This window comes from Dipodomys ordii, unplaced genomic scaffold (assembly GCF_000151885.1).
Source record: "Dipodomys ordii isolate 6190 unplaced genomic scaffold, Dord_2.0 Scaffold190, whole genome shotgun sequence".
NCBI classification, from domain to species: Eukaryota; Metazoa; Chordata; class Mammalia; order Rodentia; family Heteromyidae; genus Dipodomys; species Dipodomys ordii.
This window is the reverse complement of record NW_012267406.1, coordinates 1,499,578-1,518,061: the sequence shown is the minus strand read 5'-3', so window position 1 is coordinate 1,518,061 and position 18,484 is coordinate 1,499,578. Positions and strand designations below refer to the sequence as shown.

General features: G+C 38.2%; 1 protein-coding gene across 1 annotated transcript in view; it reads left to right on the top strand.

The window, feature by feature from the left end:
* The window catches only part of Cpa6 (carboxypeptidase A6), a 274,164-nt gene extending 256,408 nt beyond the window's left edge, over window positions 1–17,756 (top strand). Inside the window, exons 9-11 of the mRNA XM_013034477.1 lie at window positions 6,965–7,167; window positions 12,755–12,839; window positions 17,539–17,756. Coding sequence (XP_012889931.1) covers window positions 6,965–7,167; window positions 12,755–12,839; window positions 17,539–17,756 — 506 coding nt within the window. The remainder of the gene's footprint in view (window positions 1–6,964; window positions 7,168–12,754; window positions 12,840–17,538) is intronic.
* Window positions 17,757–18,484: the final 728 nt, after the last annotated feature.

Genomic DNA, 18,484 nt, shown 5'->3' with positions numbered 1-18,484 from the left:
AACATAGTGTCTTGTACATCTCATTATTACAATGGGTCAACCTGTATCCTTATTTCAGCATTTTGTTATTTCCCTTCCCCTCCCCAAATTAAAAAAATGTATATATAAGATACAGGGCACCAGAATCAAATACAGTGACAAGAGAGGTTATACCATGGGGGAAGAACATACAAAAGAAACAAAAAAAAATTACATAGTACATTAAAACAACAGCAGGAGAGAAAAAACCTCTTGTGTCCCTATCTTGGGGTTCATTCTTATTTTCTCTTCAAAGAAGTCGCTTTTTATTTCTTTAGCCCACTTATTAATAGAGTGATTATTTCTTTAAGGATTTGTTTTGGGAGGGTTAATTTTTTTAGCTCTAAGTATATTTTAGATATGAGGCCCTTGTCTGCTTTATAGCTAATGAAGATCTTCTCCCAATCTGTGGGAGTCAATTCTGATATATAGCTAAGATGTCCCTCAGTAGATGAATGAATCAAGAAAATGTGGTATATATATATATATATACAATGAAATTCTATGCTTCTATCAGAAGAATGACATCTCCCCATTTGTAAGGAAATGGAAGACTTAGAAAAAGATCATATTAAGTGAAGTAAGGCAGACCCAAAGAAACAATGGCTTCATGGTTTCCCTCCTTTGTAATAATTAGTATATGCCTACGATAGTCCTAACAGAGGATCTTAATAACTTAATAGCTATGTATATATGATCATATAAAATGATGCTAGTTGAAATGAACTCCAGATATGGAAAGAAGAGTTTTTCTCTGGTTTTTGGTTTTGTGGTTTGTTTGTTTTTCAGTGTACTTTTTTGCAGTTATTTCTTTTTTCTTTTGTTTCCCCCACCCCCTGGTCACTCTTTGATTTCAGTATCCTTTGTTTTGTATAGTTTATCTGATTTGAGGAAGTGAAGGGAATTAAAAATAAAAATGAGAAATAAGAAAAAGCTTTCCAAATGTTCAAAATATACTTTGAAAATTATTTTATACAGAATTTGAGCCTGGTACTGGGGCTCGCATCTATGACTCTAACTACTCAGGAGACTGAGATCTAAGAACTCAGGTCTGAAGCTAGCCCAGGCAGGAAAGATTTATCTCCAGTGAACCACCAAAAAAGGAGAGAATGCTGGAAGTTGAGCTGTGACCCAAGAGGCACAAGCCTTGAGTTAAAAAGCTAAAGGACAGTGTACAGACCCTGAGTGACACAACAAAAACAAAGAGAATTTGAAAAATGCTGTAATCTAAAATTTTTCTTAGAAACTTTTCTTTCTTCTTTTCTTTCTATTTTTTCCAATATTGTTTTTATTATTTTTATTATCATGTATTATTTTATTATTATTATTTTATTGTTTTTATTTCATTAAATGTGGTCAGTTTTCAAAGCCCTCCTCCACACCCTGCACCCTATACAGAATCTTCATCAACACTTATTCAAGAACATATTTCTTTTTTTTTTGGTTGTGGGGCCTGAACTCTGGTCCTGGGCGCTGTCCCTCAGCTCTTCAGCTCAAGGCTAGTGCTCTACCACTTGAGCCACAGTGACACTTCCAGCTTCTTCTGCTTATGTGGTGCTGAGGAATCGAACCCAGGGCCTCATGCATGCAAGGCAAACACTATACCACTGAGCCACCTTCCCAGCCCAAGAACATATTTCTTAGGCTGTCCATGATGAATAATGTTTATAATCCTACCTCCTTGGGAAGTAGAGATGGGACGGATCACAGCTGGAGGCCAGCTTGGATACAATAAGTAAGACTATTCATCTAAACCAGTAAAAGTTGAGTATGACCTGTCATCCCGTAGGAGGATTGTGGACCAGGCTGTCCCAAGCAAAGACACAGACTCTGTTAAAAAAAAATAATTAAAATGAAAAGAGATAGAGGTACCTACAATTTGAGTGTTGTAAAATCACAAACCCAGTATTAAAAACAAGCAACAACTAAAACAAAACAAAACAAAAACACCTCTCATAATTTCCTCCACATTCTGGAAGCCCATCCAAGAAGGATAATGAAGGAAAGGGATTAGAGAAAGCACCTACTACTAAACAAAATCTATGGTTTTGGCTTCCTTACCATAATTTTTAAATTTAAATTTTACTTATGTATACACACCCACACAAGTAATTATCAATTCTATTTTCCCTATGTAGTTAGCTAGTTTTCTCAACATCATGCAACAAGCAACCTTTTCCATAAGAATTCGTGATTCTCTATGGCATGCTTCTATCTATTCTGTTTCATTGGTCTACTAATCTATTCCTGATTGATAATCATGTCATTATTGTTATTCCTATGCAAGATGTTTTAGTGCTTGCTAGGGTAAGTCTCTATTCTTTACTCTTCTAAGATTTCCCCTAGCAAGTTATCTCTCTCAAAAATTGTAGAGTTCTTCTAGAAAATGATATGGCCAGTAGAATAAGCTAGACAAAGAAAGTCAAGTACTTCATGTTCTCACTTATATAGACAAACTGCAGTGAGGTATTATTGTCTAGGAAGGGTAAAGATGAATGAGGTTTAATAATGGATACCAAGATACAGTGAAATAGATTATGTTCTAGCATTCTTAATACAGTAAGATAGATACTTATAGTAAGTTTTTGGTAACTTATGATATTTGTGTCTGTTTTTTTCTTTATTTTACATTTCATAAAGAACTAGAAAAAAGTTCATAGGCACCAAATACAAAGACATAATCTATGTTCACCCTAGTGGTTATTACGCATATCAAATTATCCCATTGTACTCCATAAATGTGTGCACTTATTATGTATCCATTAAAAATCAACGTCAGAAAACTACTTAAAATTTTTAGTTCTGAATTAACATGTACTTTAAAAATGAAAGACAGAAATTCAAAACAGGACCTGTCACTAATGGTAAAGGAATGGGTGGAGAATAGTGACTATGGTCAAAATACTGTATGTACTCATTTAAACATGGAACAATAACGCTCATTGAGATTGGTTCAGTAAGGAGAGAGGGATGAAGGGGAGAGATGGAGGGGATGAATCTATTGAAGGATACTGTGGTATATTTTGGTCACACCAAAATGAAACCCTCTTCTACACCTAATTCTATTTCTACTCCAAGACCATAATGAGCATTAGAACCTAACAAATGTGAGAGAAAACATATAAAAAGAAAAAGAAAAAAGAATTTTTCTTTAGTTGAGTCCCCCAAATCCATCATCTCTAAATTGATTTTAAGTTAAATTGAACTGAAAAAAAATAAATAAGGGAGGATCGGGTGGGGGGAGGAGGGGAGTATGGGAAGGGATGGGAAGGAGAAACAAAGAGGAGACAACAATGCTTGCTAAGAAATGTACTCGTTATCTTGCCCATGTAATTGTAACCCCTCTGTACGATATTCTCACAATAAAAAATAAAAAGAAAAAAAGAAAAAAAAGAAAAGTGTAAACCCAATTAAAAATAAATAAATACATACATACATAAAGAATAATTGACATCTTTACTTACCTTTTAGTAGATTTTTAAGATTTTACTGCTAATTATGTTATTCATAGGAAAATAGATGGAGGACTGGCTACCTGGCTTAAGTGGTAGAGTGTTTGCCTAACAAGTTTGAGGTCCTGAATTCTACCTCAGAACTATCAAAACAAATAGGAGGCTGGGTGCTGGTGGTTCACACCTGTAATCCTAGCTACACAGGAGGCTGAGATCTGAGAATCGTGATTCAAAACCAGCCTGGGCATGAAAGTCTCTGAGACTCTTATATCCAATTAACCACCAGAAAACCAGAAATAGCACTGTGGCTCCAAGTGTTAGAGTGCTTGAGCAAAATAACTAAGGGACAGGGTCCAGGCACTGAGTTCAAGCCCATGACTGACCAAAACAAAACAAAACAAAAACCAGAAACAAAAACAAAGCAAATAGGAAAATGGATAGGACTGGAAATCATCATGTTAAGTAAAATAAGGCAGACTGTTGAAGAGAAATATTGTGAAAGAGAAATATATGTGGAACATACACAATGTATTCATGTCAGAACTTGGGTGGGTGGACAATTTGGAGGGAAAGGGGAGGTAGAGTGAAAGGAAATGGCAAAGGGGAAGTAAATATGATCCAAATACTTCATACACATGTAAGAAAATAGAATAATGAAACTAGTTAAAAATTGTTTGAAAATGGGAAGACATGAGTGAGTAGTAGAAAGGGGAAATTGGATTATAACACATATGCATGTATGGAAATATCACAACGAAATTGCTTTGTACATTAATATACACTAAACATACACTAAAAAGATGTTGTTTCTAGTAGGTTTTCATTCTTAGGTAGATTAATTCCTAGATATTGTGCAGAGTATACTTTCAAACCATCTCTCTTTTTTGGGGGGGGAGGGTCCAGTAGTGGGGCCTGAACTCTGGGCCTGGGCGCTGTCCCTCAGCTCTTCAGCTCAAGGCTAGCACTCTACCACTTGAGCCACAGCGCCACTTCCGGCTTTTTTCTTTTTGCTTATGTGGTGCTGAGAAATCGAACCCAGGGTCTCAGGCATGCAAGGCAAGCGCTCTACCACTGAACCACCTTCCCAGCCCCTCAAACCATCTCTCTAGTGCTGTTCTTGAAAAAAAATCAAATGTTCATCTTGTTTCTGTTTTTTTCTAAACAACCTGCTTTTATCTTCCCTAGAATTATTTCCTTTTACTTTAATATGCCAAATCTTGGCATTTTCTGTTTTGCCCCTTTTGTTCAATACAAGACCAAGTCTGTTAAGTCTTTCCTTCATTGTAGAAGAATTTTAATTAACCTCTCTTCAAATATTTAACTTTATTTTTTCTCTCCATCTAGTTTTCCTATTAATTATATATTGATAGTTATTCTAGTTTTCATATCCTTTAATTTGTTTGTCATTTTTCTAATTATGTATGCCTTTTAGAGGACTTCTGGGAATGTTTCTAACCCACTCCTCATTAATACTTTCATCAACTGTATTCATTTAACCCATGAATTAAGCTTTCTATTTCTACTACATCTGGTTGTGGTTGCTTTTTAATAACTCCTTGTCCCTGATGATTTCTAGTGTCCTAGCTGCCCTTGAGAATATGCATTAGTATTATTGTACATTCTTGTTTTCTCTGGCTCATTAGGTTTGTTCTCTCTGGAATTAGTTGTTCAGTTTGTGTTTTGGTTTTTCCAGTGCTTTACATTGCTATTTCCCAGATAGCTCTTATTTTCCCATTTCCTTCAGACTACCAGCTGTAGTCTTTACAGTATATTCCAACTCCCACCTACATTATACTTGCATCTGGGATACCTCCAGAATGAGATTCAGAAGAAGGAAATGCCAGTTGCTTTGAGTTCCCCTCTTTTGACTCTTGACTCTCCAACATCATGAACCATACTTAATATTCTCAAGATCAAGCCTGAATTGCTTTAGTTCTCTGTTCCTATTCAGCAGATTGGACTATGCTACAAAACCACCAAACATTTGTCATGAACTTCTCGAGTTACTATTTTCTAAATGAGTGGTAATAGCCCATACTGGGAAATAACCTTGAGGAATAACTTATTTCCAAAATTTCTTAAAACTGAAATGGCTCAGTGATTCTATCTTCTTCCTTTCCTTTCACAGACCTCCTCCTAACTTTTCCCTATATGATAGGCTTTTTTCTCAGTAAATAAAATTTAGTTTTGAAGCCTTCTTAACTAAACCATAACTGACCCCCACAATAATTAGGAGGCATTTGAATGTTGCTAATCTAAAAATATAATAGAAATGTGTTAGACATGTGATTTGCACAATTATTTCTAGCCCATTTCTGTGTGCTTGCTATATCAACGTCTATATCTTATACTTACATATTTTTTCTTTTCTTTTTTTCTTCTTTTTTTTTTTTTGTCTTTGTCATGGGGCTTGAACTCAGGGCCTGGCCTGGGCCCCTTTCACACAAGGCTAGCACAGCTCCACTTCTTGTTTTTGAGTGATTAAATGGCGATAAGAATCTTATGGGAAATTTTCTGCCTGGGCTGGCTTTAAACCAAGATCCTCAGCTCTCAGCCTCCTGAGTGGTTATGGTTACAGGTGTGAGCCACCAGCACTTGACTTATATTTTTCTTTTGATCTGACATTGATTTATCCACTATATGTGTGTAAAATGCTTACTGTGCTATTGTTTCAGATGCTAAGTATTTGGGGGGGGGTGAAATACAGTGTTGGTCTACACTGAGCAAAGAAGCTAGAGAGAAAGAATGTAGATTCAGAGGATTGAAGATATGGTACAGCAGTAGAGCACCTGCAGAACAAGAATGAAGCCCTAAATTCAAACCCCAGTACTGCCAAAGGAAAGGGATGGGGGGAATAGAGAGGGAGAGGGAGAAGGAAAAGAAAAGGAAGAAGAGGGAGAAAGAAAGAGGAGAAAAGAGACAGGAGGAAGAAGAGGAAGACAGGGGAAAGAAGAGGAGGAGAAAGATAAGGAGGAAGAAAAAAGGAGGAGGAGGAAGAGGAGGAAGAGGAAATAATAGGCTTCTATTCGAGTTGGGATTTTTTTCCTGTGTTATTTCTAAGGTATCCCAGGCACCTAAAACAGTATAAACATCGGTGGGATGTTAAATAAGTAAATATTGAACACTAATTACAAGTGTGTTGAATGCTATGAAACGAGTGCAGGTATTATAGGGCATGTAAATAGGAAGCCTAGCCTATCTAGGGGATTCTGTTGGATTAGTTCTCTAGAGAACAGGAACTGACAGAGGAGAGAACCATTCCTTTAAAGCAAGGTTTCCATTCAGCTCTCCTATTGCCCATGAGGGTTTCAGTTATCTCAAAATTTTTAGTAACTATATTCTACAAATAAAAAAATAGATGAATTCCTTAATACCTGCTTATAGAAATGAAAATAGAAGGCACTGTCTGAGTTTTCAAGCACATCTAAGTTGACTGGTGTTTCCTGCTTTCTTGCTGCTTGCGCTCTCACCCTGTTTTCTGTCCTGATTGGCAGGTGAAGGTGCCTCTTTGCACCCTTGTGATGACACATACTGTGGACCTTTCCCAGAATCTGAGCCAGAAGTGAAAGCTGTATCGAAATTCCTCCGGAAACACAGAAATCACATTAAGGCTTACCTCTCCTTTCACGCATACGCACAGATGTTGCTATATCCCTATTCTTACAAGTATGCAACAATCCCCAATTTTGGCTGTGTGGTAAGTATTTGACTCTCTATATAAAGGTGTGTGCCAGACACCATGGCTCCTTTCAGATGCTAAGGTGATCTTAGTAGTAGTGACAATAGCAAATATGTTGTATTTATCCTAATGAGTATTGTATATGAACTCATTTGCTCTTCATAACTTGTTTTGAGACAGGTTTATATAGGCTAGCCTGGCCTTGAATTCAAGATGCTCCTGCCTTAGTCTCCTGAGTACAAGTATTATATTTGGGTTCCACCATGCCCAACTTCTTCATAATTCTTTTTTTTTTTTTTTGGTCTGTCATGGAGCTTGAACTGTGGGCCTGGGCACTGTCCTTTAGCTCTTCAGCTCAAGGCTAGCACTCTACCACTTGAGCCACACCACCCTTCTGGTTTTCTGAGTGGTTTATTAGAGATAAGAGTCTCACAGACTCTTCTGCCCTCGCTGATTTTGAACTGCGATCCTCAAATCTCAGCTTCTTGAGTAGCTAGGATTACAGGTGTGAGCCACCAGTGCCTGGCTTTTCATAATTCATATCCCCAATTTACAGATAAGGAAACTGAGGTCCAGGAAGATTATATAGTTATGTTAAGGGCACATGGCTACTAATGTTCACCTTTTCCAGGACTCATCACTAAGTGTAGCTCCAGAGTTGTTGATTTTTAACCATTGTGTCTCACAATGCAATCATTTCCAGCTGATTTTCATTCTTACCACGGCTTACATAGAAAAGGTCAGGATGGATTTGATTAGTATTACAGTCTGGGTCACATATGCAGGACTGTAATTAACTTTATTGAGTCAATAATCGTTCATAAATTATAGTCTAACTCTCATTAATTAAAAGCAAGTTTAATTAATAAGTGCTATTTGCTTAATGCTAGTACGTCTCTGGGCATGCGTCTGACAAGCTACAACTAAGAATGAGCAGGCTTTCAGCCATAAGATTACTTTAAAGTGAAAATGGAAGAGCTCCCTTTTTCTTATCTCAGAAACCCAACAAGCATAATTCAGCATAAAGTGAGTTCATTTCAGAGCCTATAGCACCTAAAGGACTGTAAAGTTCAAAACCAAGAAAAACTAATACATAAAAATTTTAGAAGTTAGGACAGCAATTACTTTTGAGGGAAAAATGGAGACAGGGAAGCAGCCGTGGGAAAAAAATAAAACCACAGGAATTCTAGGCTGCTGCCATTGTCTGATCCTTGACTGGGGTACTGGTTACAAGAATGCGCTTAACTTGTCAACATTCACTGAGACATAAAGTTACATTTTGTATTCCAGTCTGTATGAATGTTTGAGAAATTGTTGTTGCTTAATTCCTGGCATCAAACATGTAGTATTTTCTAACACCACTTCTCCGACACAAACTATGTGGTGCCCAATTCAATTCAATTCTAACACCAGCTACCCAGGATTCGTGGCAGCCTGCCTCCATGGTATAGATCCACTGTAAGTAGGTGGTTCCCGTTTTACCTAACGGAGTGACTTGGCTGAACAGTCCCAGAGCCCCCCAGCCTCTCCTGAGTTTCAGTAATTCACTGGAATGATTCAGTGACACTAGGAGAGTGCTTTACTTACACTTACTAATGTATTTTAGAGTACCCAACTCAGGAACAGCCAAATGGAAGAGGTGACTAAGATAAGGGAAAGAGAAGAGGGGAAGGCCATGGAGCTTCTTTCCCTCCTCCAGGTAAACCACCTTCCTAGTACTTCTACATGCTCACCGACCCTGTCCTCCAAACCCCAGGGGGCTTTATAAAGGCAACATTACCTATGCATAGTTGAACATATCATTGTCCATTGGTGATTCAACAAATCTCACAAAGGCTAGGATATCAGGCTAAAAGTTCCAGGGCTTTCTGATACTAGACCTCTATCCTGAATTTATCTAGAAGCTTCCAGTTACCAGTCATCTCTCAAAGACTCATCATTCTTGAAGTTCTAAGTGTTTTAGAAAAGACATGTCAAGAACCCAGAACTAAGACCAAGTATTTATTTATTTTTATTATATTATGATACTAAAAGCATTTTTATTAAAGAGGAAGACACATTTCCCTTTACATTATACCTGGAACTCTAAATCTTGCACCAAACTGCTTGGGGTTTCAGAAATTTCTAGTGTAGATGGACAAGGCCTAAAAGGAATAGAGGATGTAAAGAATCAACAAAAACCCTGGGGGATAGCTTTTTATTCTGACCAAAGTGGGCTTTGTTCTTAGCATTCCAAGAATTCTGAACAAATTCCTTCTCTTTGCAAAAATTGTAAAGACTATAGTTACAGTCTACAGAGTCAGCTATGCTGTGGGTCAAATAGGCTTCTACTCAGTTGCTATGGCTTCACTATAGCCATTGTTTTTATTGACCTGACACCCTGGACACCTATATCATAATATTTCTATAGGCAAACATTCAACCCTTGTGGGAACAGAGTCTATTTATATTTATATAACAGATGATAAGGCATTGCAGTAAATAAAAGCATTCTTGGTGAGAATGTTTTCTATAGTTTAAAATCCATCCCCCTGCCATAAGTTCAGCTTATTTTCTTTTGGTCTTCAGTTTGGAGGATGTGGCATAAGAGTAAGTCAACAGTTAATAGCCATGAATGAATTTGCCTCCCAATCAGCTTGTAACAGTGTCAGGAGGCACAAGAGGGAGGAGGGATGGCATCTAGAAGACAGAGGCCAAGGTTGAGACTAAATATTCTATGATGCTTAGGCCTGCCGCTCTCCCCCACCATAGTGAATAACCATTCACTAAACAAGTCTCTAATGCCATTGGTTAGAAATCCTGAAGTCTGGGGCTGGGAAGGTGGCTCAGTGGTAGAGCGCTTGCCTTGCACGCCTGAGGCCCTGGGTTCGACTCCTCAGCACCATCTAAGCAAAAAGAAAAAAGCCAGAAGTGGCGATGTGGCTCAAGTGGTAGAGCGCTAGCCTTGAGCTGAAGAGCTGAGGGACGACGCCCAGACCCAGAGTTCAGGCCCCACAATTGGACCCAAAAAAAGAAAAAAGAAAAAGAAATCCTGAAGTCTGTTAAACATAAGATTAATCATTGAAACTAAAATTAAAAAAAAAAATCTCAGAAACTCAATCCTTGACTATTAAGAAGAAATGAATAAATTCTGCCAGAATGGTTCAAAAACATCCCATCCATATTTGAGTCATTTTCTGCTACCGTTTAAAGTCATTAAGTCACTTCAAATAAAGAAATATGTAAATAGAAATGTGCTCCTTACTTAACTAAGGACTAGTAAGTAAGGCTTAGTTCCTTTTGAACAATTGGAAAGAAAAAAACAATGGAAAAAGAAGGATCAGTGGGAATCAGTGCTCATGCTATAATCAAGGCTAAGGTCTGAGGGTCACAGTTAAAAGCCAGACCAGGCAGACAAATTCAAGAGACTTTTATCTCCAATTGTCTTACATAAGTAAAGGTGTGGCTCAAGTAGAAGAGCACCAGCCTCAAGTCTAAAAGCCAACGAAGAGCACAAACCCCTGAGTTCAAACCACAAAATAGCACACTAAAAAAGAATCACTTGATCACTTAAGTAGTCTTTTAAGGAGGTATCTAACTGTATCACTAAAAAGAATTCTTAGAAAATCCAATGAAACTTCTCCTTTCTGTGCATAAATCATATCTAAACTCTTTATCAATATATACCTATATACAAATGGCAGATGTACAGTGAACTCATAAGGTTAAAGCTATGTAAAATTTTGTATAAATAAGCAAAGTAGCTTTATTTCCTTTTCTGTGGGTTTGGTTATCTGAAATAATGAGAAACAAAAGTCTTCTGGTTAGCAGAATTCAGTAATCCTCTAAATGTAGAATATCTTCCCTTGCTATGGAATATTGCTATGGCTGTTGGAGAAGATACTGAAATCTTAGAAGAGTCTCCATGAAGACAGCTCATTATGTTGTTTACATCCTTTTTCTGTTGGCTCCTGTGAGAAGAATACCATCATCACTGAGATCAATAACAAGTAATCTGCTGACTCCTAGAACCTGGTCCCTGAACATTGACAAAGGGTACCATTTGCTACAACCCCTGCCTTGTGGGTCCCTGAGCTGAATGAGGACACCAATGTTGGACTCAGACCAACACACACCACAGTGTTGTCCAGAGTGCTTCAATTAAAGTATTAAATTATTCATAGGCAAATAGAAATGGGAGAAATGCATACTGGTTTCAATATACTTCTCTTCCTCTCACTTGTTATACAATACTTATCTAACTCCTTGTGAAAAAGGAGTGCTTTAGGATGTTTTAAAGGACAGATCATATCAGAATCTCCACCATTTAGGATTTTGACTATGTTGAGGATTTTTCCTGACTTTTGACATTAATAGCAAGAGTTCCACCTTAGAATTTCTGCACATACCCAAGCCCTGTGAGAGGTGACTGTAACTTTAGAAGTCATGAAGCATTCTGAAACTGATGTTCTTGTTTCCACTAAGGAGAAACACAAAATAAGAGAAGCAAGTCAAAGAAGAGAAGGAGGTGGGAGACAATGGCAAGGAGGAGGGGGAAGGAAGAGCAGGAGGAAGAGGAAGAGGAGAAAAAAGAAAAAGAAAGAAAGAAAGAAAGAAAGAAAGAAAGAAAGAAAGAAAGAAAGAAAGAAAGAAAGAAAGAAAGAAAGAAAGAAAGAAAGAAAAAAGAGAACAGCAGCCACCACCACCAATCTTTATCTGTGGCTTTTTAAGTGGTCCAGATGTATTTTAAATATCTTGTATTTATCCACTAAAACACTGAGCCTTTGAAATATATACTTAAGGTTCAATATGATTGCCTTAATACTCTTGCAGGCATGCTTACTCAACACTCAGATGAAAAATATTGATTAAGCATCTGTTATACCTTGACAGATTACTAAAGACTGGATAGAGCTTTTAGTAAGACTAACATTGCTCTTGCTCTGTCAAACATTCTGGAGCAAACAGTAACTGGTATCTCTAAACTACATTGAAGAGGAAAAGACACAAAGTCAGTCTCAAAAAATATGGGTACTGCAACAATGAGATATACAAGTCGTTATGTCGAAAATGAACTTTACAAATTTAGGGGGGGGATTGGGTGGGGAGAGAGGGAGTAAGGGAAGGGATAGGAAGGGGAAACAAAGGAGGAGGCTCCAATGTTTGATAAGAAATGTACTCATTATCTTGCCCATGTAATTGTAACCCCTCTGTACAATATTTTCACAATAAAAAAGAGAAAAAAATATGTGTACTTATCACAGCTTACTCCATCTTTGCTACATAGTCCCAGCATACCCACTGGACTACTGAGCCTGTTTTACTTACCTGTAGAATAGAAATATTATTGATCACTGGTTTACTGTGAGGATCACCCCCAATGAAAGGATATGTTGTAAAGTATATTTCAGTCCCCAGCACCACAAAAACTAAGTGTAAAATATGTTGCAAAATATACCATATGATCTAAGAGTAAAATAATATTGTTATTAAAAATACTCATTAACTAATGTACCCATGGGTGTTCTGTATACTGATAGCCAACAAGAATTAAGCCCAATATCAACGTTGCTAGAAGTTTCAATGCAGCAATACAGGTTTTTTGGTTGTTCTTGTTTCTTCTCAGGAATCTGCAGCTCATGAAGCTGTAAAGGCGCTTCAGTCAGTACATGGCGTACAGTACAAATATGGACCTGCCTCCAGCATGTTGTGTAAGTTTCCTGTGTATGCTATGAGACCCATCTCTTAAACCAATATCCTATGCCAGGACTTCCTTTTTAAAAGGAGAGTATATTCTCCTTAAAGTGAAATTTGTGACTATCAACTTGGCCAAAGGAAGATGGAGGGAGTTTCTGTCTGATTAGTTTTACACAGCCTGACAAAAAAAATCACTGTATTAATTTAAACAAATTCTAAGTTGAGAATATGCTAAGTGTGTGGTAATAACTAGGACTTGAATTGAGATACTTTTCACAGCAGAAAACACCAAAATGGTGCCTTAAGCAATTGCAAGTGGTATAAGGTTAGAGATGGGCCTCAGAAAGATAATGAAGTAAATGTTTCACCTCTACAATAGCTTCCTTTTCATTCCTTTCCTTCATTGTTCTAGCTATGAAATGCTTTTTTGCACATTGCTCCTACAGCTGAATTTCCTCTTGAAAGATTATTTAAAAGTCTTCCTCATTTTATATAAAATAAGGAAACATGAAATGAACTTAGATAAAGATCTGGAAGGTGTACTTTTTTTAGTCCTAAATAGGTTGCATGTACCATTCTAGCCAGAATTATTAATCTAGGCTTCAGTTTCCAAAATAGAAATATTATTGCAACATCAGAAATTGCAATTGATCCTTTCTCATGGACTGTCAAATTCTAAAATGTTATTAACTTGATTACCCAGAAAATCCAACAAGAAATCATGTGTAGCTAATTGCCTGTGTATGTTTATAACTGTAAACAATATGGTACGTGAGTATGTGTAAATATTAGCATCTGATTATATCAGTAAGGCAGCAAATTTCTCCTTGACTTTCTCAAGCTAGCTGCCCTTAATGCCCTACCTCTCATTTTCTTCTGCCTTTAGAACAGAGCTTGACATGTCCATTACCACTGCTTGTCTAGTAAGTTTATCCTAATAATGAGAATAATACAAGTATCGAGATTTTTTCAAAGCTCATGATCATTGGTCTCATATTGATGACCTTTTTAGAACTATCTTTTTTGTTTCTGTTATTGTTCTTTTTTTTTTCTTCTGAAGAGAGTCTCTGTTTATGTAGTCCAGGCTGGCCTCACACTGGCAATCTCTCTGTCTCAGCCTCCTGAGTGTTAGGTTTACTGGCATCTACCACTATACCAAGCTACAGCTGTTTTTCAATAGAGGGGGGAAAAATCCAACAGTATAGAAAGGAAATCACATTACCAACAAACACCAACATAATATGGATATGGGCAATTTTAAAACATGAATTTTACATGTGTGCCAGACCTGGGGCTTGAACTCAGAACTTAGACACTGTCTCTGAACTTTTTTGCTCAAGGCTAGCACTCTACCACTTGAGCCACAGTTCTACTTCTGGCTTTTTTGGTGGATAATTGGAAATAAAAGCCTCATGAGCTTTCCTGTCCAGGCTGGCTTTGAATTACCATTCTCACATCTTAACCTCCTGAGTAGCCAGAATTATAGGCATGAGCCACCAGCAATTGGCTTGAAACAATTTTTTAAATTATTTTTTGTCAGTCATGAGGCTTGAACTCAGGGCCCGCGCGCAGTTCGTAAGCTCTTTTTGGCTCACTGTATTACTTTGAGCCACAGCATCACAGCTCCACTTCCAGATTTTGAGTGGTCAATTGGAAACAAGAGTCATACTGCGACTTTTCTGCCCAGGCTGGCTTGAAACTGTGATCCTCAGATCTCAGCCTCCTGAGGAGCTAGGATTGCAGGTGTGAGACACTAGTGTGCCCCATTGAAACATTAATTTTAAAACTCTCATGAACAGTTCACATTTTCAGCCTGGCATAAAGGCACAGTCATAGTTATGTTTATGGAGAATAGTCTGTTACCATGGAAATGAGTGGTTCACATAACCCTCACATAGCGGTGGGCACATACTGTCTTGGCTTTGGCCACTGTGACTACTGTTTCTAGTTCCAATGTTCTCTAACCAGAGGGACATTGGAGCCATACCAACACAAGAGGAATCTGAAAGACAGCAGAGCCGTTTAGCTGTCATTTTTCACATTATGATTCTCTTCTAATTGGTCCTAAGAACAACAGTAGAAAAAAGTAATTATGCATAAATAAACATTCTCTGGAAATTTAACAACAATAATAGTATTATACTAAAGTGGATCATATATAGTTTAATTTGAAAGAAGAATAGAAATTTCTTTTCTTTTTTCTTTTCTTTTCTTTTTTTTTTTTGCCAGTCCTGGGATTTGAACTCAGGGTCTGAGCACTGTCTCTGAGCTTCTTTTGCTCAGTTAGCACTCTACCACTTGAGTCACAGTACTACTTCCGGCTTTTTCTGTTTATGTTGTACTGAGGAATCAACCCCAGGGCTTCATGCATGCTAGGCAAGCCACATTCCAAGCCTGAATAGCACATTTTTCTTTGAACAATTATTCATTTAATGATTCGTAAGAGCTCATATTAAAAACTACAGTCTAGATGTTGGGGATATAAAGATGTAAAATAATTATTTCAAATGATCTGTATTCTTTTCATTTCACAACAACCCCATCTACTTTTTGAAGACACTGAGGCACATCACACAGGAGGTGGTGTGCTGGAGACAGGGCATGAAGGCTGTCTTTAGTGCCTCTGTTGCCAGCTCTGTGCTTGTAAAGTCACAGGGCCAGAAGGCAGAGCTGCCAGCACGGATTGTCAGCTATATAAAGTGCTGTGGAGAGGCTGAAAGTAGGACCTGAGGGGAAAACAGAAACCAGAAAAGGAGATTAAGCTTGGAGTTCTTGGTGGCCTTCCAGAGCAGTGTTAAATGGATAAGTAGAAATGAGAACCAGATTGAAGTCAGGTGCTGGTGGGTCACATCTATAATATCAGCTTCTCAAGAGGCTGAGAGCCAGAAGATTGTGGTCCAAAGCCAGTCCAGGCATAAAACGATCTCCAAAATAACCAGCAAAAAGCTGAGCTGGAGGTGTGGCTCAAGTGGTGAGGCTTCAGTTGAACAAATGAGCTAAACTAATGTTTTGTTAGTCCTGAGGTCTAACATATTACTAGAAAAAGAAACATAATCAGCAAGACTGAAACTGCTTAAGGATGTAGAAGCAGCATATCTAAATTCTTTGTTGAGTTCTCAGGCAAAGAAGAAAAAGAGAATGGTCACCAAGGGTGTGTGGCCTGGGCAGGTGGAATAAGGAACCTTCAGGTATTCTGGCCAAGGCAAATGCAGATGTAAGAGAAAGGGAATGAACCAAACTAGATCTTAAGAAAGAGATCCTCTCCTTTCAGAGAAGATGGTAACAATTAGTGTCAAGAGGTGACAAGAAGAGACAAGAAGAGATGAGAAAGAATCATTTGTAATAAGGCAAATAATCAGAGAAGCCACATTTTAAAGGATCAAATCTTGGAGTCTTTATTAGACCATTAGCAGTCCACAAGCAGCCCATTGTAACAAAGGCCCACAGCCTGAAAATACACTTAACACTGTTAGGAAGCAGGCCCTGCGAGGAAACAAAGAACAAGGACAATACCAACAAACCAATTCAGACAATACTAGCAAACTAATTCAGCTCTGATCGGAGGTGAATTGGGAGCCCAGGAGACAGGACACAGGGGGCTAACACGGAGACACATAGCATGGCATAATGGCCCTATGCTGTTCCATGCCTATATAGAGGGGGCAGGTTCACATGAATTCCCAGTTCCAGACACCGGACTGACAGGTCCAGCAACCCATCAGCCAAGTGCCGGCCCCTGCCTCCAAGGATTCCGGCATGCCCATCACCTGGGAGGTGGAGTCATCATGAAGACAAGATGCCAGACCTTACCATTAACTATGTGGCCAATATGGCGCCTGTCAGACCTGACCTCCCTAGCTCACCTTAAGTATGAAACTATTAAAAAAAAAAAAAAGACGGGAGGAGGGGAGAGGGGAGCTAGGAGCATCATGGGAGCAGAAAAAGACTTTAATGTGACAACTGAAACACTTGGCCAGAGGATTTGCAAAAAAGGATTTGCAGAAAAGGGACTGAGGGGGGTGGGGGGAGTTAGTGATTTAGTGATTGCCTTGGCCAGGTGAGGACTCCTATGAAACTAGAGTCCTAGAACTCCAAGCTAAAGGCTGAGAACAAGTTTAACAAGAGAGAACTAGGGAGGCAGAAAAAATAAGGAAGTTTTCTGGAAACAAAGTTCCAATATTTTAGACCTTGAAAGGAAAGAAGAACTGAGTGCTCAGAACTAAAAACAGAAAGCCCAACATCAGTAGGTAAAACTAGATCTTGAGCCACTCCATGACTCCGGCTTTGTACTCTTGGTGACTCAGGAAGCTGAGATCTGAGGATCAAGGTTCAAAGCCAGCCAGAGATCCAGAGGAAAGTCCACGAGATTCCAATTAACCACCAAAAAGCTGCAAATAGAGCTGTAGCTCAAGTGGTAGAGCACCAGCCTTCAACAAACAAAAAAAAAATTTTTTTTAAACAGAAAGGAAACCCCTCCAGCTTCTAAGTTCAAGCTCCAAAACTGGTACCAAAAACCAAAACCAAAACCAAAACGAATTCTTCAAAGATGGTAGCAGATACAATTTATAAATTACACACATCTATGTCAAGTAACTACTGGTAAGTCAATCCAAAAGTTATATTATTGGAATGATGCTTAGTAAGCAGGATAATATAAACATTTTGAAAAATTGTGCAGAGTCTTAAGTAAGGCTAATTTTTTTTAACTTGTAGATGTAAGCTCTGGTAGCTCCTTGGATTGGGCTTACAAAACTGGAATACCCTATGCATTTGCTTTTGAACTACGTGACACTGGGCATTTTGGATTTTTACTCCCAGAGATGCTCATCAGACCCACCTGTATGGAGACAATGCTGGCTGTGAAGAATATCACGATGCACCTGCTGAAGAAGTGTCCCAAAGAACGCAGAAGAGTCAATTCTGCCACATGAGAGCAGAGTTGGGCCCAAGACCACATGGCACAGGGTAGAAGTCATTTTTTTAAAGAAGGGTCATTGGGTAGACTGAACATACCAAAGACTTTCAAAGGACCTTCTTGTGCAAGTTGACACTTTGTAACAATAAAAGATGGTTTAAAAAAATTGAGGACTAGCCTAGTGTGTGATAGGAAATGGCATCTCTTTTATTTTCCTTCAGAGTATTATTTGATTCCAAGTTCCTTTGTCTCAAGAAATGTACAAATTAATTGAGGATTTCCCTTCAAGAACTCTCATACCACTCAGGTAAGATCTAGGCTACTAATGGTGTCAAATTACTTGGTTGTTATTTGGATAGAAATAGAAATAACAGAACCAGTTTTATTTCCTGTGTGTGTGTGTGTGTGTGTGTGTGTGTGTGTGTGTATTTGCTTGTACATGTGCACCGGTTCTGGGTCGGGAACTCAAGGCCTGTCCTCTCATTTTGCTTTTTTAACTCATGGCTAGCACCTTACCACTTAAACGATGCCTCTTGTTCCCTGACTGTAATTCCTAATAGACAATTTTTCAAGACTTTAGGTTATTCTGTTCTGATTCCCCTAGTATTAACGTACCATGTGACTATAAAATTATGACAAAATGGAACAATCTATGTTTTAACTCAGAAATAGCCTTTTAAAAGTAAGAGAATATATTTACTGAGGGGCCAGATACAGGGGTAGGAACTTTACACTAACTATCTC